The sequence below is a fragment of the Hyla sarda genome, chromosome 2, assembly GCF_029499605.1.
Source record: "Hyla sarda isolate aHylSar1 chromosome 2, aHylSar1.hap1, whole genome shotgun sequence".
Lineage (NCBI taxonomy): Eukaryota > Metazoa > Chordata > Amphibia > Anura > Hylidae > Hyla > Hyla sarda.
Genome location: NC_079190.1, coordinates 94,369,546 through 94,396,740, shown reverse-complemented (window position 1 = coordinate 94,396,740; position 27,195 = coordinate 94,369,546). Strand labels below are relative to the sequence as shown.

Below are 27,195 nucleotides of genomic sequence, written 5' to 3'. Positions count from 1 at the left end.
GAGGTGGCTTCTTTTTCCTCACAGGCTTCTTAGGTGGCTTTATGCACCGATGCAGAGCAGTTAAAAGTGGTGGTGAGCATCAGAACAGTCGATTTAGCAGGCTGGAAGATGGAGCTCGTTTAGCGTGCGACCACGCACCACAGCAGCCAGGCCATGCCCAACTGGCGGTTTTCCAATGACACATTCCCTTTAAGAATGCTCTATTGACATTATTTTTGGGCACTACACTGTACAGTAGTTATATGTGCCCATAGGGTAGACATATGCTCAAAATTGTGTTCTTTTTTACAGTATGATTTAAATTTTAGAGGGGGTTTTCTGGGACTTTTAGGGTATTTGTAATTATCTTGTCCACATCTTCCTCACTGCATATCAGAGACCTGGATGCTGGTGAGGGACATCTTCAGGGCACTATTCCCTGCTGGAGTGCTGGGCCAATTAGGTCTGGAACTGATGAACACACCCTGCTGGGCTGATTGTTTATACCTGACTGTGAGTATTTCCTTTGCCTGTGATTGCGGTCCTTATCAACATTCCTCGAATTGATAGACTTGTTTTCATGAATCTTCTGTTATTTGACTATTCTTTGCCTGCTGATTTGGTACCTCTTTCCTTCTACTATTATTGACCCTTGCTTACCTGACCTGAGTTTCTGTTTACTTGTCTCATGTTCATCTTAATTGTCCAGTTTGGTCTGATGTTCCTTTTACCCTGTTGTTTATTTGACTTTGTTCCCTGACCAATTGACTTTGTTTTGTGTGTGTGTGTTTTCTTACTGTGTTACTCACTGCGCTTAGTTAGTACAGGGGCCATTGTCTAGTTGAGAGTCAGTTATATAGGGTGGATTTTTTTTAAATCAAATTTGTGTTTGTTGTAAAGTAAAACAGTCAAAAAATACAAAAAGGTAGACGCAGCTACCAACCATATGTAAAAGAGAATTTCCATATATTGTAAGCAAGATAAGATAAAACAACAGCAGAATGATAACATATGAAATCAAATCAGGTCTTCTTGTTCATGAGGAGAAAGTCGGGTTCGGGTGCCCAATGTGATGGACCAGGTAGTGGAGGGGTAAGGGGGGGGGGTAGGGCGAGGGTTAAGGGGGGGGGATTGTACGATGATATGTTAAGGGATGGGATTCAGGTAACTTTAATATGAGAAAATGGAGTAAGTGTAGAAAGTGTAACAAGTGGAGCAGGGGGACAGCATTTGCCAAGGTATCATCAAACAATATCCAGCTTTAACAGACAGCTTTAATTCCAGTGTGAGACCCATTGGCGCCACCAAAGGACAATTTCAGCCATGGAGTCCAAATAATCAAGAACATGCCATGTGATCTGTGTGCTTTGTGTGACATTTCCTCAAATCTGCATATCTCATGGACCTTTGCGACCCATTCTCCCACAGTAGGCGGGTCTGTCTGGAGCCATTTAAGTGGAATTAAGGTTTTGGCTACTGCCACCAGATGGGTGATCAGCAAAAATTTTTCTAGGGGTAAACCCAGGTGTCGAGACTCCCAACAGCACCGCCTCTGGTTGTAGCTGGACTGTTTGCCCCAAAATAGAATTAATAGCAATATTAATCTCCCTCCAGAATGAGGCTATAATCGGTATGTCCACCAGATAAGATATGCAGGTAAGTCCCCACATGCATTGTACACTGCCAGCATTTATTTGAATTTGATAGATTGTGGTTATACAGGAACTCAGGCGTCTTGTACCAATGTGAGACAATTTTATAGTGCGATTCTTGCAACCTAATGCACCTGGAAAAACCATGTGAATGTCGTAAGATAGCGGTGGTTTCTTCAGTTGTGAATGCTCTACCTAGTTCTTTAGCCCAAGAGTCCACGAAGTGAGGAGGGGGTAAGTCACGAGCCATGGTTATGAAAGATAGACAGGACGAGAGTTTGCGTCTTTCCGGTCGGTCGGCTGTCAAATTTTGGTAAATAGGTAAATATCTATTTCTAAATAGTCACAACTATGGGTAAAGTGTCTGATATGCATAAAATAAAGCTTCATCATGGGGAATAATGATTTCAGTGTGTCAGCTGCCGGCGATGCTCCATCTCTAAACAATTGGGAGACAGTAATGTTGTTCAATTTATTCCACATTGTTTGATATGTGGGTGACGCACAGTCCAGGAACGTAGGTATCAGGCTAGCCGGGAGAAGAAGTGAGGCAGAGGGAGAGAGAGAAGATGAGAATTCCTGCCAGGTGGACGAGACACCTAAAGATAGTAGATGTTCTGAATCCGGATTATATCTCCTAAGCGAGGGTATCCAAGTCTCTCTCAATGATTCCTGGATCTGTGAGTCAGTTCCCCGTAGTCTGGGAGAGGGTGATGTCTCATGTAAGCTAGTTAGATCTATCCATCTCTGCAGTTGTGTCGCCTTATATATAGTACGGACATCTGGTAATCCTTTTCCGCCCTCCCTTGAGTGCCTAGTCAGTATGCTACGAGCTAATCTGGGTCTGCTTGCTCTCCAAGTGTACCTGGATATCATGGTTTGCATTTGATGGAAGAACGTCTGGGGTAGGGCTATTGGGAGCATTCAGAGTTTATATGTAATCTTGGGTATTATATAGCATTTTTCATTCCAAACCAAGAGATTAGTGGTATATCATATTCCTGCAGTAAATGTTTGACCACCTGAATGAGCGGCTTGAAATTGGTCTCATATATTTTATTAAGGGAGTGAGGTATGTTAACTCCCAGATATTTCAGCGAGGAGCTAGCCCACAGGAAAGGGGAGACACCACTGAGTTCAGTCTGTTGACTGTGAGTCAAGGTGACATTTAGCAGTTCTGATTTTGTGACATTGACCTTGAAATTGGATACACGCCCAAAGGCGTCAAGTAACCGAAGGAGGCAGGGCAGGCTCTGGACAGGGTCACGTATTAGAAATAAGAGATCATCTGCAAAAGCAAGGACCTTACACTCCAATTCGGTAGTGTCCAGCCATCTAATGTCCTGCGACTGGCGTATTGCTTGAAGAAGAGCCTCCATCACCAGTACAAACAGCGTAGGGGACAGGGGGCAGCCCTGCCTCATTCCGTTGCTGATATCAAATGGCCGGGAGATCACCTCATTAATCAGTAATGATGCTGAAGGGCAGGAATAAAGGGAGACAATAACGTCAATGAAGACATCTGGGAATCTTAATTTCCCCAATACCAACCGCATGAAAGACCAATCTACTCGGTCGAATGCCTTTTCGGCGTCCACACCGGGCAGAACAAGTGGGCACACTGTCTTATGCGTGGCATGAATTCCCGTCAGGAGCCTGATGGTGTTCCATCGCCCCTCCCTCCCAGGCACAAATCCAGTCTGGCACAAATCTAGATTGGTCTCTTCCTATCAATTGTGGGAGGAACTTTTTAATGCGCATAGATAGCAGTTTCGCCCAAATTTTAATGTCTAAATTGAGGTGGGAGATCGGCCTGTAGCTACCACAATCCTCAGGGTTTTTACCTTCTTTAACCAGCAAGGTTATATGAGCTTCCTGGGCTTGCCTAGGTAGGGCCTCTCCCATATAGGGTGGATTTTAACAGTATGTTTACACCATAGAATTGCAAGTCTAAGTTTGTGAGGAATGTCCACCAGTGGGTTTTCCACAGCTGTGTGCACACAGCAGAAGTTCTGCTACTGAACTTCTGAAGCAGATTTGAATTCCAAAAGTAGATTAAACATGTTCAATCCTCTGGAGTCAACTGTCAATACGATGTCGCTTATGTCCATGGCAAAGGATAGACCATCAATGTAAAAGATATGGAAAATCCCCTTATGGTCTATTCACATGTACCCTATCATACGCATATTTGGTGCTTCAGATTTCAAGCTGTGTTCAGTCATTTAGTTTACATTGAAATCTGTCGCATAGAAACTGCAGCTTCAATTTTGCAACATTAAATATGTGCAGGATGCTGTACGTGAGAATACACAATTTGGGTATGTTCACACGTGCATATTTTTTAATGCAGATTTGCTGTAGCCGATTTTGTTACCAATTGAAGTCAATGCAGCAAAATCTGCAGCAGATCCGGAATGTCTGCACAGAGATTTTCCCTGCGGACATTCCGGACGTGTGAACATAGCCTCAGTGTCCCTCTTTTTATTCATGTCTTGTGGTGTTGCCTTGGAACACTTTTAGTAGCACCCCTCCTCTCTGTGTATTATCTTAAATTAAATACACAATAGAAGAAATGAAAAGGCTGCACTCACCATGTATTTCATCTGTGCTTTATTGTAATTCACGGCATGGGGGTTCACACAGAGCTGGTGCTTTCACAGAACGAGCTACATATGTTTCGCGCACCTAGCGCATCCTCTGGCTCCTAAATCATAGGATACGCTAGGTGCGCAAAACATATGTAGCTCGTTCTGTGAAAGCACCCGCTCTGTGTGAACCCCATGCCGTGAATTACAATAAAGCACCGATGAAATACATGGTGAGGGCAGCCATTGAATTTCCTCTATTGTGGATCTACTTTGGATGTCCTGCTTTATAAGGCTTTTTGCGCCACCATATTAGTTCTTGTCTCAGTGCACTTACCACTTCAGGGGCCATATGTCATTAAATGACGAAAGGACAATAAGGAGTGCCAGTTCTTTTACTTTCTTTGGAATTATCTTAAATGGGCACGGTCAGATACAAAAACTTTTGATATGTTGTAAAGCAGTGGTTCTCAACCTTTTTGGCACCTGTACCCCCAAAGCCTGAAAGTATGTCCGTGGGTACCCCCTCATGCCGAACTTGCACGCGAGGGGAACCCTTGGACAAAAGGCGTGTTCTTACCTTTTTACTAATGCATCTTAAAGGTAGCGTCACGCTCCGCCCCCTCAATGCAAGCCTACGGAGGGCAGTGACGTCACACGGGGCAGAGCCGTGACGTCACTATGATCGCTAGTAATCAGACCCGGAGTGAACACGCTCCAGGGGCTGATTCTAGCGGGGTGCGGCGTGGAAGATCACGTGGGTCCCCAGCGGCGGGACCCCCGTGGTCAGGCATCTTATCCCCTATCCTTTGGATAGGGGATAAGATGTCTTAGCGCCGGAGTACCCCTTTAAAATGGAGGGGGAATAATAGCACAAGGGGATTAAAATGGAGGTGGAATAATATTTCAAGGGGATTAAGATGGAGAGGGGATAATCAACTACCCCCCCTCCACCTTAATATATTGTGCCCTTATTCCTCCCTCCCTCTGATCCTCTTGCGTAATCCCCCTCTCCTCCATTTTAAGCCCCATGTGCCATTATTCTCCCCTCCATCTTAATCCCCTTGCACCATTCCCCCTTTCTCTGATAACCCTTTTGCCATATCGAATAATAATGGCACAATGGGATTAAGTTGGGGGGGGGGGGCTGGATGGCAAAAGGGGATTAAGATGTAGGGGGGAATAATGGCACAAGGGGATAAAGATGGAGGGGGAATAATGGCACAAGGGGATAAAGATGGAGGGGGAATAATAGCACAATGGGATTAAAATGGAGGGGGGAATAATCAACCCCCATCTCCATATTAATCCCCTTGTGTCATTATTCCCTCCTCCCTCTGATCCCCTTTTGCCATTTCCCCCCCCCCCCTCCATCTTAATCCCATTGTGCCATAATTATCTGATATAGCAAAAGGGAATCAGAGGGAGGGGGAATGGTGCAAGGGGATTAAGATGGAAGGGGAGAGGGATAATGGCGGAGGGGGGGGGGGGTGAGGGGGGATGGGGAGTAATAAAGCACAAGGCCTTACATTTTAATGCCTTGTGCTTTATTACTACCCATCCCCCCTCCACCATTATCCTTCTCCCCTTCCATCTTAATCCCTTGTGCTCCGTCCCATACATCCCCCCTCCGTTCAATACAGTCCAACTCCGGCCAATACAGTTGTTTATAACTTTTTTTTACCTGGCATCCTGTGGTCCCGTTAGGTGTTCCTTCACGCAGCGCGTCCCATTCGGCGGGGCTGCACTGACGTGTGACATCCTCCTGCGCTGTGCGGCAACTCCGTGAAACGTCAGGGGAGGTCACACGTCTGTCCGGCAACCACGCAGCTCACTTACAGCAGCCGCGGCCGCAGCTCGGACTGCGCTACTATACAGTGAGCTGCCACAGCTATTTGCTGACACATACTCGCCAATGCATGGCCGGTATTTGTTAGCGCTTTCACGTACCCCCAAGCAACCCGTGTCATAACCCTAGGGGTAGGTTGAGAACCCAGGTTGTAAAGCATGCAACCAATAGGTTTTGCAATTTCTTTCATTTGATACTGAAAAATCCAGTCAAACAACTGCCCCCCCCCCCCCCCCCCGCCTGCTTGGACACATACTAGTCCTGCTGTGTCCATGCGTCATCACCTATGTCATGGACACACTTCCTTGATTGACAGCTGTGAGTGCAGGGCTCATAGCTGGAGGAAAAATCCTCCCACTTTCAGCTTGTGTCCCGCTACTGTCAGTGAGGACGAGCTGGGAGTTGTAGTTTTGCTAATGCTAGGGGAGATGTGAGCAGACAGCATACTGAGGGAGGAGGCGGAGACCTGCACAGTGAGGCCACGCCCCCTCCCTGTGAGAGGAATTCAGACTAGTGAATTAAATCAAAAGTGTAATAAAAAAATAAATAAAGGTGCTAGAGACATAAAAATTAGATGTATTCCATTTGAAGATTTTATGTACTTAGACAACTACCAAATTCTGGAGTGAGGGAGTCATTGCTCTGTATAGAAATCACTAATCCATTGGCATTGTGGAACGCCTTATGCAGCCCTGAACAGGCCAAAAGTAGACAAAACTCCAACCATCAAGACTCCTAAACTTAGGTTTCTTCCACATCTGTGTCGGAAGCTGTTTTTGGTGCCTCCCTCGCAGAATACATTTAATAACTGCAAAAAAAACCCATCAATGCATGCAGTGTTTTTTGTCCAGTTAAATGACTATTTGTTGTAGAGAGAAGCCTCCAACGCAGAAGTAAACTCTACTTGGTTTTTGGATTTCTCATTTCAAGTACTTCTAAGTTAACATCCGGATTTAGCAGTTACCTTCCTTGTATCATTCTACAGCTGCATAATACAGTATGTTAGTAGGAATTAGGCATCAGTTTTAGATTATAATGTTGTAGCACTTTAAAGGGGTAGTCCAGTGGTGAAAAACTTATCCCCTATCCTAAGGATAGGGGATAAGTTTGAGATTGCCGGGGGTCCGACAGCTGGGGCCCCCTGCGATCTCTCTGTACGGGGCCCCGGTTCTCCGCCCAGATAGCGGGTGTGGACCCCCGCACGAAGCGGCGGCCGACACACCCCCTCAATACATCTCAATCGCAGAGCCGGAGATTGCCGAAGGCAGCGCTTCGGCTCTGCCATAGAGTTGTATTGAGGGGGCGTGTCGGCCGCCGCCTCGTGCGGAGGTCGACACGCCCCCTTCCCGCGGGCTGTCGGGGCTCCGTACAGGAGATCGCAGGGGGCCCCAGCGGTCGGACCCCCGCGATCTGCAACTTATCCCCTATCCTTAGGATAAGGGATAAATTGCTCACCACTGAGTCACCACTGGACTACTCCTTTAATGGCCATCTTGACAACACCACCTCATGGTAAATAAGGATGCAAAAAATAAGCAAAAAAGATTTAAATGGAGGCACAATTTAAAATAGCCTCAAATACCAGCACCACAATCACAAAAGTCATGTAGAATCCATAATCCATAAATTGTATCCAGATAAACGGGGGTGCACGGAAAAGATAAATAGACAAAAATACTGTAAAATAAGGGGAAAAAAATCCTGCACTCACCGTCACAATGTAGTCTGGTATTGGATGTCTTTACTTGTAGAACTAGAGATAGCACGGAGGCTACAATCGGTAGTTTCGTGCTACAGCTACTACTTACTAAGCAGCAACTGCTAGAGAGGAAACTTATTGTGGTATGTTGGCATTAAAGGGGTACTCCGCTTCTCAGCTGTCACACCCCCTCCCATAGACTTGCATTGAGGGGGTGGGGCGTGATGTCATTAGGGGGCTGGGCTATGACGTCACAAGCTCCCGGCGCCGGCTCCAGAGTTCAAAACAGTTTGTTCCAAGCGCTGAGCAGCGGAGGACCTCTTTAAAAGAAATAGACGCTATAGAGCAGGGGTCTTCAACCTGCGGACCTCCAGATGTTGCAAAACTACAACTCCCAGCATGCCCGGACAGCCGTTGGCTGTCCGGGCATGCTGGGAGTTGTAGTTTTGCAACATCTTGAGGTCCGCAGGTTGAAGATCACTGCTATAGAGTACATGGCCTGGCTGCATTGACCACAGCAAGAGCAGATCTTGCTTAGCGACTTTTCTATTATATGTCATCCCTAATGCAGTTATGTTCCCATGGTTGTCCCAGGGTACAGTATTCAGTCCAATTTATCTTAATTTATTTCTTATAAAAAAAGAAAAAAAAATTAAGTTTGTATTTGAATTGTAAAACAGCACAACCACCCTAGACAATGCCAGGATCAGACCTGCTGAATATGTCGCGGCTATATATATAACGTAGGAATGACTTTGATAACCACCTGACAATATTCTTTCATATCTTCTCTCAGGTGAGCTTGTCAAGCGCCATGGGGGCGTTTGATGTGGCGGCAGAAGTGGACGGTGTCACAATTAGAGGAGGAGGAGGAAAACAAATGACATTATCCAGCCCCTTGTTGGATAATCTGAACCGCCAGCTTCAGCTCATTTCTTATACCAACACAGTGTTCCACCCAAACACTGCAGACACTGGTGAGTACATTTCTTTAGTAGATAAGATTGAATTTAGTAGCAAAAAAAAAAACAGAATGGTAGTAAATATACACACACACACACATATACACACATACACACCTATATATGAAGGCTTGCAACACCGAAGAAATGGATAGGCAATATTAAAGGGGTATTCCAGGAAAAAACTTTTTTATATATATCAACTGGTTCCAGAAAGTTAAACAGATTTGTAAATTACTTCTATTAAAAAATCTTAATCCTTTCAGTACTCATGAGCTTCTGAAGTTAAGGTTGTTCTTTTCTGTCTAAGTAATCTCTGATGACACGTGTCTCGGGAACGCCCACTTTAGAAGCAAATTCCCATAGCAAACCTCTTCTAAACTGGGCGGTTCCCGAGACACGTGTCATCAGAGAGCACTTAGACAGAAAAGAACAACCTAAACTTCAGAAGCTCATAAGTACTGAAAGGATTAAGATTTTTTAATAGAAGTAATTTACAAATCTGTTTAACTTTCTGGAGCCAGTTGATATATAAAAAAAAGTTTTTTTTCCTGGATAACCCCTTTAACGACGCAGGACGTATATTTACGTCCTGCGCCGGCTCCCGCGATATGAAGCGGGATCGCGCCGCGATCCTGCATCATATCGCGTCGGTCCCGGCGCTAATCAACGGCTGGGACCCGCGGCTAATACCACACATCACCAATCGCGGCCATGTGCGGTATTAACCCTTTAGAAGCGGCGGTCAAAGCTGACCGCCGCTTCTAAAGTGAAACTGAAAGTATCCCGGCTGCTCAGTCGGGCTGTTCGGGACCGCCGCGGTGAAATCGCGGCGTCCCGAACAGCTGATCGGACACCGGGAGGGCTCTTACCTGCCTCCTCGGTGTCCGATCGACGAATGACTGCTCCGTGCCTGAGATCCAGGCAGGAGCAGTCAAGCGCCGATAATGCTGATCACAGGCGTGTTAATACACGCCTGTGATCAGGATGAGAGATCAGTGTGTGCAGTGTTATAGGTCCCTATGGGACCTATAACACTGCAAAAAAAAAATTTTTTAAAAGTGTTAATAAAGGTCATTTAACCCCTTCCCTAATAAAAGTTTGAATCACCCCCCTTTTCCCATAAAAAAAATAAAACAGTGTAAAAAAATAAATAAACATATGTGGTATCGCCGCGTGCGTAAATGTCCGAACTATAAAAATATATCATTAATTAAGTCGTACGGTCAATGGCGTATGCGCAAAAAAATTCCAAAGTACAAAAAAGCGTATTTTGGTAACTTTTTATAACATTAAAAAATGAATAATAAGTGATCAAAAAGTCTGATCAAAACAAAAATCATAGCGATAAAAACTTCAGATCACGGCGCAAAAAATGAGTCCTCATACTGCCCCGTACGTGGAAAAATAAAAAAGTTATAGGGGTCAGAAGATGACATTTTTAAACGTATACATTTTCCTGCATGTAGTTATGATTTTTTCCAGAAGTGCGACAAAATCAAACCTATATAAGTAGGGTATCATTTTAACCGTATGGACCTACAGAATAATGATAAGGTGTAATTTTTACCGAAATATGCACTGCGTAGAAACGGAAGCCCCCAAAAGTTACAAAATGACGGTTTTTTTTCGATTTTTTCGCACAATGATTTTTTTTTCCATTTCGCCGTGCATTTTTGGGTAAAATGACTAATGTCACTGCAAAGTAGAATTGGCGACGCAAAAAATAAGCCATAATATGGATTTTTAGGTGGAACATTGAAAGGGTTATGATTTTTAAAAGGTAAGGAGGAAAAAACGAAAGTGCAAAAACAGAAAAACCCTGAGTCCTTAAGGGGTTAATTCCTTCTTCCATAGTGATCCATGCCAGGGAACAGCACATAGTCCATAAAAGAAGTAGAACAAGGCATTCACCAACAGGAGAAATATAATTTTATTACGATTCGGCGCAGAGGATACAGACAGCAAATTGACAACCATTACCATTTCCCGGCTCACTACCACTTCGTCATAGGGCTGTTCAAAGGCCGTTTTCATGAAGGAACATTCACACTATTCACACAAAATTCCAGGAGGACATTTTGTGCACAGTAGCACCGACTGAGCGATATGACCGCTTGGATATGCACTGTCACCATTGACGGCAATGCATGACCAAGCCGATTCCGCTGAAAGAATGTACATGTCCGTTCTTTCAGCAGAGTCCAGAATTTGTGCGGAGATTCAGCAGTGTGCACAGTACAGCAGAATCCCATTGAAAACCATAGGAGGCTGCTACATCAGAATTTCAGAGCAGAATTTCTAAGCAGAATTACACTCGAAAAATTCTTTAGTATGAATGCGCCCTAAATCATATTTTGCCACTGGTTATATGTAGTGTTTGACCTAATCCCATAAATGATATTGCTGTAGAAAAACTCTGTGTTAGGAATCAATGAAAAGCCTGGTAAAGTCTGCTTGTGTTATCAGCTTTTCCTGGCAGCCTAATTTGCAAAAGTGGTGCATTTCGATAAAAATTTGGCACATTGCAAATGTTTCCATTTTTGCACTTAAAAACAAGTGACAGATTTTCTTTATAACTTCTTTATATAGGTATTTTGTTGTAAGTCTGTTATGGAATTTTTTTGACAACAATATAACACTTTCTCTTGCTTGCTTTACAGTCCGATTTCAGAGTAAAGGACATACAGCTACATTTACCATTAAAGTCCGTCATCCTGTTGTTCCTAAGTTGTATGACATGGGACCTAGTAAATGTAAGTAAGAATGTACAATATGTAGGTTAAAGTCAACCAGTCATGGTATCGAGCAGGAGGATCTGAGCGGATATTCTTGTCAGATGAGTTCAGTGGGCATCAATGATTGACAGCTATTTCCTTGTGATTGATCATATATGGAAGGATACTACTTAGTGAGTAGGACCACCCACTGGACCCATGTGAATTAATTCAAATAAATACATTATAGTTAGTCTAAGAATTATCCTACAAAACTTTATATCATTCCTCCAGCTCCTGTTTCATAACATGCTTCCAACAAGTAGGACAATATGTTTAGGTGGAAAACTAATTTGCTCCTTAAAGTGTACCTTTCATCAAAAAAAACTTTATATAATGTAGATAATACCATATATGTATATTTGTAATATACACTGGTTAAAAAAATATGTATATTTTTGTCCCTGCAGCTATTGCCTGTGTGTCTCTATGAGGAGTACAAATACAGGAAGTGAGGGCTCTGTGCAGTGAGGACAAGCAGGGCTCTGTGCAGTGAGGACAAGCAGAGCTCTGTGCAGTGATGACAAGCAGAGCTCTGTACACTGAGGACAATCAGGGCTCCATATACTGAAACAAGCAGGACTCTGTACAATGAGGACAAGCAGGGCTCTGTACACTGAGGACAAGCAGGGCTCTGTACACTGAAACAAGCAGGGCTCTGTACACAGAGGACAAGCAGGGCTCTGTACACTGAGGACAAGCAGGGCTCTGTTCACTGAGGACAAGCAGGGCTCTGTACACTGAGGATAATCAAGGCTCTGTGCAGTGAGGACAAGCAGGGCTCTGTACACTGAGGACAAGCAGGGCTCTGTTCACTGAGGACAAGCAGGGCTCTGTTCACTGAGGACAAGCAGGGCTCTGTACACTGAGGACAAGCAGGGCTCTGTACACTGAGGACAAGCAGGGCTCTGTACACTGAGGACAAGCAGGGCTCTGTTCACTGAGAACAAGCAGGGCTCTGTACACTGAGGATAAGCAAGGCTCTGTGCAGTGAGGACAAGCAGGGCTCTGTACACTGAGGACAAGCGGAGCTCTGTGCAGTGAGGATAAGGGGGACTCTGTGCACGGAGGACAAGTGGGGCTCTGTGCAGTGAAGACAAGCAGGCCTCTGTGCAGTGAAGACAAGCAGGGCTCTGTACACTGAGGACAAGCAGGGCTCTGTGCAGTGAGGACGAGCAGGGCTCTGTATAGTGAGGACAAGCAGGGCTCTGTACACTGAGGACAAGCAGGGCTCTGTACACTGAGGACAAGCAGGGCTCTGTACACTGAGGACAAGCAGGGCTCTGTACACTGAGGACAAGCGGGGCTGTTTGCACGAGGACAAGCAGGGCTCTGTGCAGTGAGGCTCCATGACTTGCTATGGGCTCACACATGAGGATGATTGACAAGCCAGGAGCCTGCACAGAGCCCTACTTGTCCTGTCCTCACTTCCTGTATTTGGACTCCTCACATGTGATAGCTGCAGGGACAGCACTTTTTAACCCATAAATATACACATTTTTTAGCCAATGTATATTACAAATATACATATAGTTGTATTATCTACATTATATAAAAAGTTTTTGTTGACGACAGGTACACTTTAACCCCTTAAGGACTCAGCCCATTTTGGCCTTAAGGACTCAGACAATTACATTTTTGGGGGGTAAAATAGGAAAAAACTGACATTTTACTTTTTTATTGGGGGAGGGGATTTTTCACTTTTTTTTTACTTTTAATTAAAAAAAATGTACATTTTTTTTTTACACTTGAATAGTCCCCATAGGGGACTATTCATAGCAATACCAAGATTGCTAATACTGATCTGTTTTATGTATAGGACATAGAACAGATCAGTGTTATCGGTTATCTTCTGCTCTGGTCTGCTCGATCTCAGACCAGAGCAGAAGACGCCGGGAGCCGGACAGAGGCAGGTGAGGGGACCTCCGTGCGGCGTTCTGAATGATCGGATCCCCCAGCAGCGCTGCGGGTGATCAGATCATTCATTGAAATCGCGTACTGCCGCAGATGCCGGGATCTGTATTGATCCCGGCATCTGAGGGGTTAATGGTGGACGCCCGCGAGTCCGTGGGCATCCGGGATCAGCCGCGCATTGACACGGGCATCGCTCCGATGCCCGCGGTTATGTACAGGACGTAAATGTATGTCCAATGTAAATGTAAGTACCACCGCACCAGGACGTACATTTACGTCCTGCGTCCTTAACCCCTGAAGGACCAAGGACGTACCGGTACGTCCTTGGTCCTGCTCTTCTGATATAACGCGGGGTTACACAGTAACCCCGCGTCATATCACGGCGGGCCCGGCGTCATAGTGAAGCCGGGACCCGCCTCTAATAGCGCGCAGTGCCGATCGCAGCGCCGCGCGCTATTAACCCTTTAGCCGCGCGCTCAGAGCTGAGCCGCGCGGCTAAAAGTGAAAGTGAAAGTTCCCGGTTAGCTCAGTCGGGCTGTTCGGGATAGCCGCGGCTAATCGCGGCATCCCGAATAGCTGACAAGACAGCGGGAGGGCCCCTACCTGCCTCCTCGCTGTCCGATCGCCGAATTACTGCTCAGTGCCTGAGATCCAGGCATGAGCAGTCATGCGGCAGAATCGTTGATCACTGGTTTCTTATGAGAAACCAGTGATCAACATAGAAGATCAGTGTGTGCAGTGTTATAGGTCCCTATGGGACCTATAACACTGCAAAAAAAAAGTGAAAAAAAAAGTTTGAATCACCCCCCTTTTCCAATAAAAAAAAAAACAGTGTAAATAAAAATAAACATATATGGTATCACCGCGTGTGGATATTTCCGAATTATAAAAATATATCATTAATTAAACCACTCGGTCAATGGCGTGCGCGCAAAAAAATTCCAAAGTCCAAAATAGTGCATTTTTGGTCACTTTTTATATCACTTAAAAATGAATAAAAAGCGATCAATAAGTCCTATCAATGCAAAAATGGTACCGTTAAAAACTTCAGATCACGGCGCAAAAAATGAGCCCTCATACCGCCCCATACACGGAAAAATAAAAAAGTTATAGGGGTCAGAAGATGACAATTTTAAACGTATTAATTTTCCTGCATGTAGTTATGATTTTTTCCAGAAGTCCGACAAAATCAAACCTATATAAGTAGGGTATCATTTTAATCGTATGGACCTACAGAATAATGATAAGGTGTCATTTTTACCGAAAAATGTACTACGTAGAAACGGAAGCCCCCAAAAGTTACAAAACAGCGTTTATTTTTTCAATTTTGTCGCACAATGATTTTTTTTCCCGCTTCACCGTAGATTTTTGGGCAAAATGACTGACGTCATTACAAAGTAGAATTGGTAGCGCAAAAAATAAGCCATCATATGGATTTTTAGGTGCAAATTTTAAAGAGTTATGATTTTTTAAAGGCAAGAAGCAAAAAACGAAAATGCAAAAACGGAAAAACCCCCGGTCCTTAAGGGGTTAAGGGGTTAAGCCACCTATCTGACTTTTCCTTTATAGATGTATAATACATTGGTGGTCATACATGTATAGTCCCATCTCATGAATCAGTAGAGAGATTTAACATTTGTATATCAAGGAGAAGCCCTCGCCCAGGTTTCAGAAACACAAGTGGCTCTCTAGCTCCGTTTGCTAACTGTAGGGGGTGCAGAAGGTACGGTTGCACTTGGGCCAAGAAACCTGAGCTCTGTTACTGTGTTTGCATTGGGGCCCAGCATTTTCAAGTAACTTCTGCTCTTCCCTATTGGTTGTTTGGAGATGTAAGAAGGAGATTATTTGTAAGTTAGTCAGCTGTGAAACTTGTCACCTGAATCTGAACCATATTGTAGGTCAATAAGGCTATCTCTGTGACTTGCCTTATGGGATTCAATAGGAAAGCGATTGATCATTGCTGACTTGGACTTTGCACAAGCATAATATTGACACTGGAACACACAACTGAAATGCCATGTATGGTTTTAGTCATTATATATAATATGATATATTATAGCATTGATAATTCTAGCTCTGATTTGGTAGCCGGGTGCACTGATCAAAAACAAAACATCAGTGTAAGATATATATTATAGAGGTAAATATGCTTTCTAGGTCAGTTAGATCATTTAGGTGTCTTCATTTAATAACACATTATCAAATCTTAGGGTACATTCACACGTACAGGATATTTTTGCTGCATATTTTGTACAGGTGATTTTGCTACCGATTGAAGTTATTGGGTAGCAAAATCAGTTTCACAAAATATGCAGCAGATCCTGGTCGTGTGAGCGTCCCCTTATAGAAAGATTCTATTTGTTGCCCAAAGTAACCAGTCAGGGCTCAGCTTTAAAGGAAATCTGTCATCAGAATCACCCACACTAAACCTGTTACACAGGCTTGTAGTGCGGGTGATCCTGATTAAAACGCTTCTTACCTCATTAAAAACTGTGCAGCGGTTCGCCAGATATCTCCATTTTTAGTTATATGGTATTCCCAGGCTTGGGGCTCAGTGGGAGGTCCGCAGCATGAGCGCGGACTCGCTTACGTCATTTTCGGTGGGCGGAGCGGCTGCCCCGCTCATGAATATTCATGGCTGCCTCATCGCAGTCTTCCTCCTGGTGTAGGTCACGTGGGTAGCGCCGCGCATGCGCCGCGCGCCGTACACCCGGAAGCGGCATTCTCCTGCATATCTATCTATGTAGGAGAACGCCTCTTCCGGGTGTATGGCGCCCGGCAAAAATGACGTTAGCGAGTCCCACTGAGCCCCAAGCCTGGGAATACCATATAACTAAAAATGAAGATATCTGGCAAACCGCTGCACAGGTTTTTAATGAGGTAAGAAGCGTTTTAATCAGGATCACCCGCACTACAAGCCTGTGTAACAGGTTTAGTGCGGGTGATTTTGATGACAGATTTCCTTTAATTTCTCGTATTGTTATGATAAAATATAAGCTGAGCTCTGATTGGTTGCTATGGGCAACAAAGAGAATTGTGGATCGGTTGCCCATAGCAATCAATTCGATTCAAGCATTCATTATTCACAGGCCTCTTTAAAATTAAAAGAAGTGATCTGATTGGTTGCTATGGCCAATATTCTTTTGCATAGGTTTTCATAAAGCTCTCTTAAAATGGGGGGAGTTAGCAAAACTCAATGGCCCTCATTTATTAAGAGTGTTGTGTAGGTTTCTTTGTGGGTTTTAATTCCCTACAATTTATTTTCCAAAGTATTTACTAAGGTTTCCCTACATTTTCCACTTTCCCTACATTTTGCTTTTTTACACATGCTCTGATCTGTCTGGTTTTCCTCAGCTCAAATCCACCATATTTTCTGTGAAAACCTTAGTAAATATGTTGGATTTTTGTGAAAATGTTGGGAACACGCCCCTTTTCCTGAGACCACGCCCCCTTTACCCAGCGACCACGCCCCCTTTTGGGTTTTCTTAGCAAAATGGAGAGTTAGTCGGGGTTTTTTCAATTCTGGCGGAAATTCTGGCGCAGGCAGAATTTCTAGCGTAATGCAACAGAATCGGGCGCAAAACCCGACAAAACATGTCGGGTTTGCAATAGTAAATGAGGGCCGGTGTGCAGAGGAAAAGTGGAGCAGTTGCCCATAGCAACCAATCAAATTGCTTCTTTTATTTTCAGGGACCTTTTTAAAATAAAAATAAAAAGCTATCTGATTGGTTGCTAAGGGCAACTGGTCAACTTTTTCTATTTTTGCGCCAGTTTTGATAATACTCTCCAATACATGCAAAAACAGCAGGAAGTCTTATCATTTCGAAAGAATCAGTGAACAGAGCCTAAAGCCTAAAATTGAATTGAATACTCTGTGAATACCACTGTTAGAAGACTCTTATGTATTCATAATAAATCAGAAAGCTTTTCCAATATAGAGATTGCTGGTGGGATCGGCGCAGCATAGACAACTCAGATTTAGGGTGGGTTCACACTACGTTTTGTCCCATACGGGAGCGCATACGGCAGGAGGGAGCTAAAACCTCGCGCTCCCGTATGTAACCGTATGCGCTCCCGTATGCCATTCACTTCAATGAGCCGACCGGAGTGAAACGTTCGGTCCGGTCGGCTCATTTTTGCGCCGTATGCGCTTTTACAACCGGACCTAAAACCGTGGTTGACCACGGTTTTAGGTCCGGTTGTAAAAGCGCATACGGCGCAAAAATGAGCCGACCGGACCGAACGTTTCACTCCGGTCGTCTCATTGAAGTGAATGGCATACGGGAGCGCATACGGTCCCATACGGGAGCGCGAGGTTTTAGCTCCCTCCTGCCGTATGCGCTCCCGTATGGGACAAAACGTAGTGTGAACCCAGCCTTACTTGGATTCTATATACCAGTGGTCTTATACCTGTGGACCTCCAGATGTTGCAAAACTACAACTCCCAGCATGCCCGGACAGCCGTTGGCTGTCCGGGCATGCTGGGAGTTGTAGTTTTGCAACATCTGGAGGTCCGCAGGTTGAAGACCACTGCTATATACCTTTAAATATTACAATTGTGTGGTCTATGGATTGGTATTAATTGCAGCTTACAATAATTGATATCATTGCAAAGTACCATTTTCATTCTGAATATCACTGGGTTAATTGTCATGTGTGGATTGGTACATGGATTACTCATGGGTTAAGTCAGATATGACTGTTCTCCAGAGGAGGAGTAAAGGTAGAGTTCTGCTTCCCACACCATCCTGAAATGAAGGCTTCCGCAGCCCGAATGCCGTCACTTATCCTTGTGGTATGTCAAGTGTCAGCACTCAAGTCATACAGTTTCTTTTGAAGCACATTTTTGAGAAATGAACTTCTCTTAAAGGGGTATTCCAGGAAAAAAAAATGTTTTTATATATCAACTGGCTCCAGAAAGCTAAACAGATTTGTAAATGACTTCTATTAAAAAATCTTAATCCTTTCAAAAATTATCAGCTGCTGAAGTTGAGTTGTTGTTTTCTGTCTGGCAACAGTGCTCTCTGCTGACATCTCTAGAAGAGGTTTGCTATGGGATTTGCTTCTAAACTGGGCAGTTCCAGAGACAGGTGTCATCAGAGAGCACTTAGACAGAAAAGAACAACTCAACTTCATCAGCTCATAAGTACTGAAAGGATTAAGATTTTTTAATAGAAGTAATTTACAAATCTGTTTAACTATCTGGTGCCAGTTGATATATATATATATATATATATATATATATATATATATTGTGACGATCCGTCTTGGGGATTAGCTCTGGGATCGTCCTGGACCACGCCACAGGATGTGTTTCTTCTCAATAAACCAGCAAACAAACGCTTATAATGCAAATCTGGCACCTTGCCAGTTTTATTAGACAGGTTGCAGGGAAAGAAATAAACAAAAAGCAGGAACAAAACAAAATCCTAGACCGTCTGGTCACTGACTAAACAGATCAGCTTGTCCTGACTAACAACCGCTGAGCTTCCCTCAGCCGGTTAAACATATGTCCCCTGCAACCTTTTACTCACAATTCATGTCACTCTCTTTGAGCCACTCATAGCTCGGGCTGTGTACTCCTCAGCAGGCTCTGTCTCTTCCCTACAGCCCACATGCTGTCTCCTAGGAAGAGCCCACATTAGACTGAGTCTCCATCTCATATACACTTCCCTTCCTTCCTGCCTCATTACTTAAGAAGCAGGTGAGAGCTTCTGCAGGGTGAGCCAAGGAAATACACCCTTTCCTTGCCACACTGCCACAATATACATAGATATATATCCACAGTCCAAAGAAAGAGGATGGAGCGGTCACTCACCAAAACTTCAGGCTTTATTCACACATGTAGGGTACAAGCAGGTGCGCATAACAAACAGCGACGACCGTTTCACACTTGCCTGCTTCCTCTGGTTGACACACTGCTCACTCACAAGGCTCATCTTTTTATACGTATACATATACAACTGATTACGTCATCTGATTAGTGGGGCTGAGTGATGACATATCCCTCTACTGCGAAGCGAGGCCGATCTGCGCAGGCGCCGGGGAATCATGCTCGCGTGGAGAGGGAGGGTTTGTTTACATGCGTGGCCATGTGCCTCCCCGATCACGTGAGCGGGCGTGAGGAGTTCCGGTGCGATTCAGCTTGCTGCTGCGCGCCGGCACACTCCTCCGCTCGGCCTCGCTTCGGGGGGAATCAGGGCCGCACCTGTGAACAGGTAAGTCAGAGCAGGTGCAGTAGAGGGATATGTCATCACTCAGCGCTGCTAATCAGATGACGTAATCAGTTGTATATGTATAAAAAGATGAGCCTTGTGAGTGAGCAGTGTGTCAACCAGAAGAAGCAGGCAAGTGTGAAACGGTCGTCGTTGTTTGTTATGCGCACCTGCTTGTACCCTACATGTGTGAATAAAGCCTGAAGTTTTGGTGAGTGACCGCTCCATTCTCTTTCTTTGGACTGTGGATTTGAATGAACTGTTTCATATCGGAGCTGAGCACCACCATTGCCAGACATTCCACTCTATAGTAGTCACATACCCACCTCCTCTAGATAAATAAGATCCCCCACCTCCTCTAGACATTGGTAGTGCCAGCAGAACTCTGTATATATTGTATATATATATATAAGTTTTTTCCTGGATAACCCCTTTAAATGTGAATGTTTGCTTGCATTAAACAATTGGAACAATTCTTCTGCTGGATGAAGTGTTACGATACATATGAGTCATGTATAATAAAGTGCAGCTCTTAAGAACTTTTGGAGAATTTTTAGTTTTTTTTTTGCAAGTGAGCTTGTATTTGGTTTATTATCATAGCTCCATCTCCTCCACTTTTATCTTTACCTGCATGTTAAGTATAGAATGCAACATAAAGGACATCTCAAGCCTTGGAAATATGTATTGGAGTATTTCATAAAAACATGAATATATAGTTTTTTTGAAATGTGGACTCTGTAGGTGAGATAAGGTTATTGGGCAAACACTGGATCATTTTGAGTAAGATAACGACCACCTCCAATGACAAGACGTGCTCTTTGTTACACAAGGAGATATATTATTCCCTGTGCCATGAAAACAGTTGGATATTTTTCAATATGTCTTCAACGATCAGTGATCGATGCCCAGGAAGATGTGTAACAGTCTTATGTTCATACTTTTATAGAGCTTGGATGACATTGGTGTTCAGTGCTAGTAGTTTGTATCTTGGGAAATCAAACAGTCTTTCTTGATTGGCAACCTCTGTACACACACTGGCAAGTTCCAAGTCCCAACATAGATGCCAACAGCTTGTTGATCGAGCTTCTTATTTCTTAGAACAAGTTGGTATGTCATGATTGTTATTTGCGCAGGTGATCCTTACATTTTATCAGCACACTAATAGCCTGTACTTGTCTGCACTTGTATAAGGAGCAGCACTCAATAATTTGTGTTCTGTAAAGAAAGCCCTTAGGGCATATTGACGTCATCAAAGAGGATGGTTACAAACACCTCTGCACTATGCCTGTGAATATCTGGCTCTGCAACAAATCTGTTTACAAAAGACCAATTTTTATACGTGTCTATGCACAACTATGAGGTAACCATACTATAGTATAACATTGTTGTGTCTTTGTATGGTAAATGTAGCTCGTTCTTCCGCCCTGTAGTTGGTGATCCACCTGCACTAAGCAACGAACCCCCAAAATCATGTGAAAGTCTTTGAGTAAACATTTAGGTTGGCACTGATCAGCAAGTGAATGAAACCACTAATGAAAAAAAAATAATGTAAAGGTGAGACATTGAATGACTTTCTATTCTAAAAATGACTCTCCTTCAATGGCATCTAAGGGCTTTTTCACATTGCCGTCAGGCTTCGCTACGTGGAGCTCTGTAGGCAATTCCATCGATTTTAGTGTCTGCACTATTTTTCCCCCCACTAAATTCTGGTAAACTACTGGATCTCGAGTGGACCCCATTTGAGTCAACGGGATCTGTCGAGACCCGGTGGTGACCCGGTGGAGTCCAATCTGCCCTGACCCATTTTTGGGGTTTCTTAGCGCAAAATAAGAGCTGATCGGATCCTTAAAGGGGTACTCCACCCTAGACATCTTATCCTCTATCCAAAGGCTACGGGATAAGATGTCTGATCAAGGGGGTCGCGCTGCTAGGGACCCCCGCAATCTCTCCTGCAGCCCCCGAGTCATCACTGCATGGAGCTAAGTTAGCTCCGTGCTTGATGATTCACGATAAAGGGGGTGGTGTATCATGACGTCACACTCTGCCCCCTTAAAGGGATGAGCTGTCTAGGGCTGAGTACCCCTTTAACAGGACAGCAGTGTGAACTTAGCCTAACACTGGCTGCCACTTGCTGTGTAGGTTATCCATTTTGGTAGTTTCTGGTATAATCCATTTATGTCATCATATGCAGACATATTTCACTAGGATAATAAAAATTATTAGTCAATAAAGTCATTTTGTGCCAAAAAAAAAAGCCTCCGCTTGTGATATTTACTCTGTATACAAAGGATTTACTGCATGTATTTTGTTTTCACAGCAAAGTATAATATTAGCTCCCTGGTTACCATAGCCACCAAAACGTTTCTTCGCTATGACAAGCTGCAGGATTTGATTGACAGCATCCGGAAGTATTATCCAAAGGTGACCATAATAATTGCCGATGATAGCAAGAAGCCACAGAAGGTTGAGGGGCCTTTCATTGAACAATACATCATGCCCTTTGGGAAGGTATAGTCTTAAAATATTACTTCTCTGTGTATATCCGTACAGTTTGCACAGTGTATTTCTTTTTGTGGGCTGTAAATAAAAGCTGCATTGATAGTAATAATAGCATTGAAAGATCACATGGCTATATTGGCCCAAGACCGATGTGTCTGTGTTATAATTTATGTGTCACAGAAATTCGTGTATTATGTGTTACAATAGACACTGTCTGCTATTATGAATTCTTCTTTTACATACATGAATATTGTATCTAAATTCAGTGACCCCCCCCCCCCCCCCCCCCGACCTACGATGGCCCCGACATACGATCATTTCAACATACGAATATTCTCTTACATTATTGTAGGGAAAAGGAGTTTTAAGAGAGGTGGATACAAATCATGTACCCAGCACACTCCTCTTAAAGAGCAGGGTCTAGTTCCCCACCATAATGTATGCATGTCGGCGCATGTTCTGCAGGAAGAGGTTGGCCCATTATTATTGTTTGTTTTTGTAAATCACTGTAACAACAGTGTAGTAGAGTGTCTTCTGACTATTTTCTGTATGTGTGTGTGTGTGGTCACTAGAAATGATGAAGTTGGGTTAGGATGGGTGTAGTGGCCCTTGATGTATATGTCACGTAGTTGAGTGATGCTAACCATTTATTCCTCTATACCCCACAAAAATCAGCTTCCGATTATACAGCTTAGGAATCAGAAAAATGCAGATCTGGTCACTGTCCCTTGAAATAGTGCTTATTCGTAGCTTAAAGGAGATCTCCTATCCGCAGAATAGGGGTTAAGTGTCTGAACACGGGGGACGTGCCCCTGCAGCAGGACGCCAAGGCCTCTATGTATCTCTGGAGTCCATAGAGCTGTATGGAGGGGGCGTGTCATCAACCTCAGTGAGGTGGACTACATGTGCATTAGCCTCGTAGAGCCGCGGTAATGCCGGGTCCGCAGATGGTAGATGCAGATAGAGGATATGTGTCTATGGCTGCAGTACTCCTTTAACTAGGTTTTAGGAACCTTTAGGTGCTTTTTGTATGTATACATAAAAATGTCTTCTGCAGGTTTGTCGACAAGGATTTATGATTTTCTAGCTCTGTAGTGTTATAGTATAAATTTGATGTAAGGCATAAATAATACAGGAGTTCACTTAACTCACTCTTTTTGGCAGTAATCTTTGACTCAACATTCAGAAAGACGTATTCAGGAAAGTCCCCCAGACCTGACAGACAGGCTGACACTGACCAATGGCCCAAAATAATTCAGTGAAAGACAGAAAGGTTCCAGGACGAAAGTAGAGCTAGGGCAGGCACTATTCCTATGAAAGGGAGGTGCGGCACTGAAAGGTCTGGTATGCAGAAGGGTAAAAAAACACTGGGGGTGCAATGTAGTCCGATGTAGATAAACTGTAGAAAAAGATGAGTGGCACTCCATCCAACTTTAATGTAACTTCATTAAAAGCATGTCTGGTCGCGGAACAGAGAGCTGACTGACTAGAGGAGAGGCTGAGGTCGGTTTTGCGCTCGGCCCGCGTTCTCTACTCCTGCTCTGAATCACTCTGAAGTGCTCTTTACCTCGGCACCTTCAGGGGAACACGAAAAGTTACTTAAAATAATTATGTACTACAAGCAAATCAGGAATAGGTTTATTACTGCAGGAGATTCCACACAATTCTATTCTATTCAATGAATGTAATAATGCATTAGGCTCATTACGATCGTTCAGGCCAAGCTCACCCAGAGTTCTGGTCCAAATGATCCAGGCAGCTACTTTCTTGCGCAGGAGTTCCAGATTATTATACCCCCATTCTATCCATTCTATACCTACAAACTTGAGGTCATTTAAGTCATTGTTGTGTCCTGTTCCTATATGATCTATAAGTATTGGGGCTCAGACCTCTGTGTGCATTAAGCATAGATGTTCTCAGAACCTTGTAAATAAACACATAATCGTGGAACCGATATAAAATCAGCCACAGTTGTAAAACAGAAAAGATATACCAAATTTGGATCGGCAACAAATAAATTGTTTTATACTGATATCACTACCTCCAACTTGTACCAAACTAGTTTTGTACATGTAGTCGCAGTACGAAGGATACCCACAGGTTTAATTTCCTGTGAGTTCATTTCTGGGCAACCAGTTCTTTTTATTCTTCATTTGGGAACAAAAGACACTGCTAACAAGAACGCTACTTAGAAGCATGCTCCTCCTAATAGACACCAAGGGCTTTCACCCAACACCAGGGTTATTGTCGTCGTCATTTATTACAATGTCCGGAAACTTGTAAATAGTTTTCCTTATTTTAAGTCTGATTAGGCTTAGAGATATAGGCAAGGTGCAACTCACAGCAATAGAAAACACTGAGGTGAACTAAAATTTGCACCAATACCCAAATGTACAATCATATGTAGTGGATTAAAGACAGAAAGTGCAGATCCCAAATGTGCCTAGCATGAAAAGACTTATTGAACAGCAGTATCATGTAATACATTTTCTTCCACTAAGAGAAATGTAAATACAATATTGAGTTTCTTATATGGATTAGATACTGACACATAACATGCATACCACAGGGCCTTTGTGGTAGCTGAAGTAGACAATACAATGTAAATAAAATATACTAAAAATATAATAAAATGTAATAAAAAGTCAACCTTAAAAAAAAGATAATTTTAGTCCGAAAATATAAAAAATATCTCTGTAAATATATAATTACTTTGTTTGTTTCCCAAATAAACAGTAAGTAAATCTATTCAGTAAAAAATTACGTAGAGATAGTAGTTCTCTTTGAACCCTGTTGGGGGAAGTATTCTTATTTGTTCCTATGGAAAATTATGGATTATTAACCCCCATGGGGAATATGCCTGAACTATGTCACGGAGAGAAAGTTGGTGTCACAACTCTTCTTACTGTTCTGTGGTACTGCGAAGGGTCCTGATGTGTGTAATCCTACCCGACTTAAACAAGCTCAGGGGAAGAGAAGGAGAGTTATTTGAACAGTCCATTTGGTGTCCTTGTGGAGGCCATGTCGATGGAGCGCATGCTTTTATGACTTGTTTAAGCAAGAGAACAGGAGTCAACTGGGAAACAGTCTGTGCATCAAAGAAAGATTCACTTAATAAATGGACAATAATTAATCAGCTTATGCGCATTTCAGGGGTCTCTTACCCCTTTCCTCAGTAGACTTATAGATCAAATTACAGAAAGTGTAATTTGATCTATAAGTCTTGTTACGCCTAGCACTCCGGGTCCCCGCTCCTCCCCGGAGCGCTTACGGCGTCTCTCTCTCTCCGCAGCGCCCCGGTCGGTCCCGCTGACCGGGAGCGCTGCACTGTCGTGGCCGTCGGGGATGCGATTCGCACAGCGGGACGCGCCCGCTCGCGAATCGCATCCCAGGTCACTTACCCGTCCCGGTCCCCTGCTGTCATGTGCTGGCGCGCGCGGCCCCGCTCTCTAGGGCGCGCGCGCGCCAGCTCCCTGAGACTTAAAGGGCCAGTGCACCAATGATTGGTGCCTGGCCCAATTAGCTTAATTGGCTTCCACCTGCTCCCTGGCTATATCTGATCTCCTCCCTTGCCGGATCTTGTTGCCCTTGTGCCTAGTGAAAGCGTTCCCTTGTGTGTTCCTAGCCTGTGTTCCAGACCTCCTGCCGCTGACTACGATCCTTGCTGCCTGCCCCGACCTTCTGCTACGTCCGACCTTGCTTCTGTCTACTCCCTTGTACCACGCCTATCTTCAGCAGTCAGAGAGGTTGAGCCGTTGCTAGTGGATACGACCTGGTCACTACCGCCGCAGCAAGACCATCCCGCTTTGCGGCGGGCTCTGGTGAATACCAGTAGTGACTTAGAACCGGTCCACTAGCACGGTCCACGCCAATCCCTCTCTGGCACAGAGGATCCACCTCCTGCCAGCCGGCATCGTGACAAGTCTATTAAGGAAAGGGATAAGAGACCCCTAGAACATGTATAGCCTGATCAGTTTAGTTTAAACTGCTGCTGTATGGAATAGCCTTTTTTTAACGTGTCACAGGGGTTAGCTCCCATAGTGTAGAAGGGCACTACTGGGACCAAGGAAAGCTTGTATACAAGGATCCCACAAGTCTAAGGAGTACAAGCAGTCAAACAATTATTGGTCACTGCAGGAAAAATGCATCACCTTTGTTTGTAAAGCCCTGGATTTTGTGTCGAACAATAACTGCTTTCAATTTGGGAAGGGCTGGTATAACCAGTGCTCCGGTACAGCCATGGCCATAATAACCTGTGGCTTGTACGTTTGCTAATATCTTTCTTGCTGCTTTGGAGCAAAGATTAATTTTTACTGAGAAACCGCATTTATTTGGAACATAAAAATATAGGCAGGTTATGTGGAGGACATTTTCGTTGCATGGTCTGAGTCCGGACAAGCATTCAAACACTTCGTAACCTATATGAATGAACAAAACAATATGAATATGGCTTTTACTTCTGGTTGTGAAAGGCTCCTTTCACACTATGAGTATTCATCCGTTATTAAACGTCTGTTTTCTGTGTAAAAAAGGATGTATAATATGGGATGAAATAACAGGTGCTAACGGCTGAATAAATATTCATCCGTTAAGACCCATTATAACATCCCTCATGTACGGACTGTTACGCCGAGCGCTCCGGGTCCCTGCTCCTCCCCGGAGCGCTCACGGCGTCTCTCTCCCTGCAGCGCCCCGGTCAGACCCGCTGACCGGGAGCGCTGCACTGACATTGCCGGCGGGGATGCGATTCGCATAGCGGGACGCGCCCGCTCGCGAATCGCATCCCAAGTCACTTACCCGTCCCGGTCCCCGGCTGTCATGTGCTGGCGCGCGCGGCTCCGCTCTCTAAGGCGCGCGCGCGGCAGCTCTCTGAGATTTAAAGGGCCAGTGCACCAATGATTGGTGCCTGGCCCAATTAGCTTAATTTCCACCTGCTCCCTGGCTTTATCTACTCACTTCCCCTGCACTCCCTTGCCGGATCTTGTTGCCTTGTGCCAGTGAAAGTGTTTAGTGTTGTCCAAGCCTGTGTTACCTGATCTCCTGCTATCCATATTGACTACG

General features: G+C 44.2%; 1 protein-coding gene across 2 annotated transcripts in view; it reads left to right on the top strand.

Annotated features, from left to right (window-relative positions):
• B4GALNT1 (beta-1,4-N-acetyl-galactosaminyltransferase 1) overlaps positions 1–27,195 on the top strand; it is a 188,743-nt gene that overhangs the window by 139,811 nt on the left and 21,737 nt on the right. For both annotated transcript variants that reach the window (XM_056562590.1, XM_056562589.1), the window contains exons 6-8: positions 8,564–8,744; positions 11,393–11,485; positions 21,953–22,143. In XM_056562590.1, the coding sequence (XP_056418565.1) occupies positions 8,564–8,744; positions 11,393–11,485; positions 21,953–22,143 (465 nt within the window). The remainder of the gene's footprint in view (positions 1–8,563; positions 8,745–11,392; positions 11,486–21,952; positions 22,144–27,195) is intronic.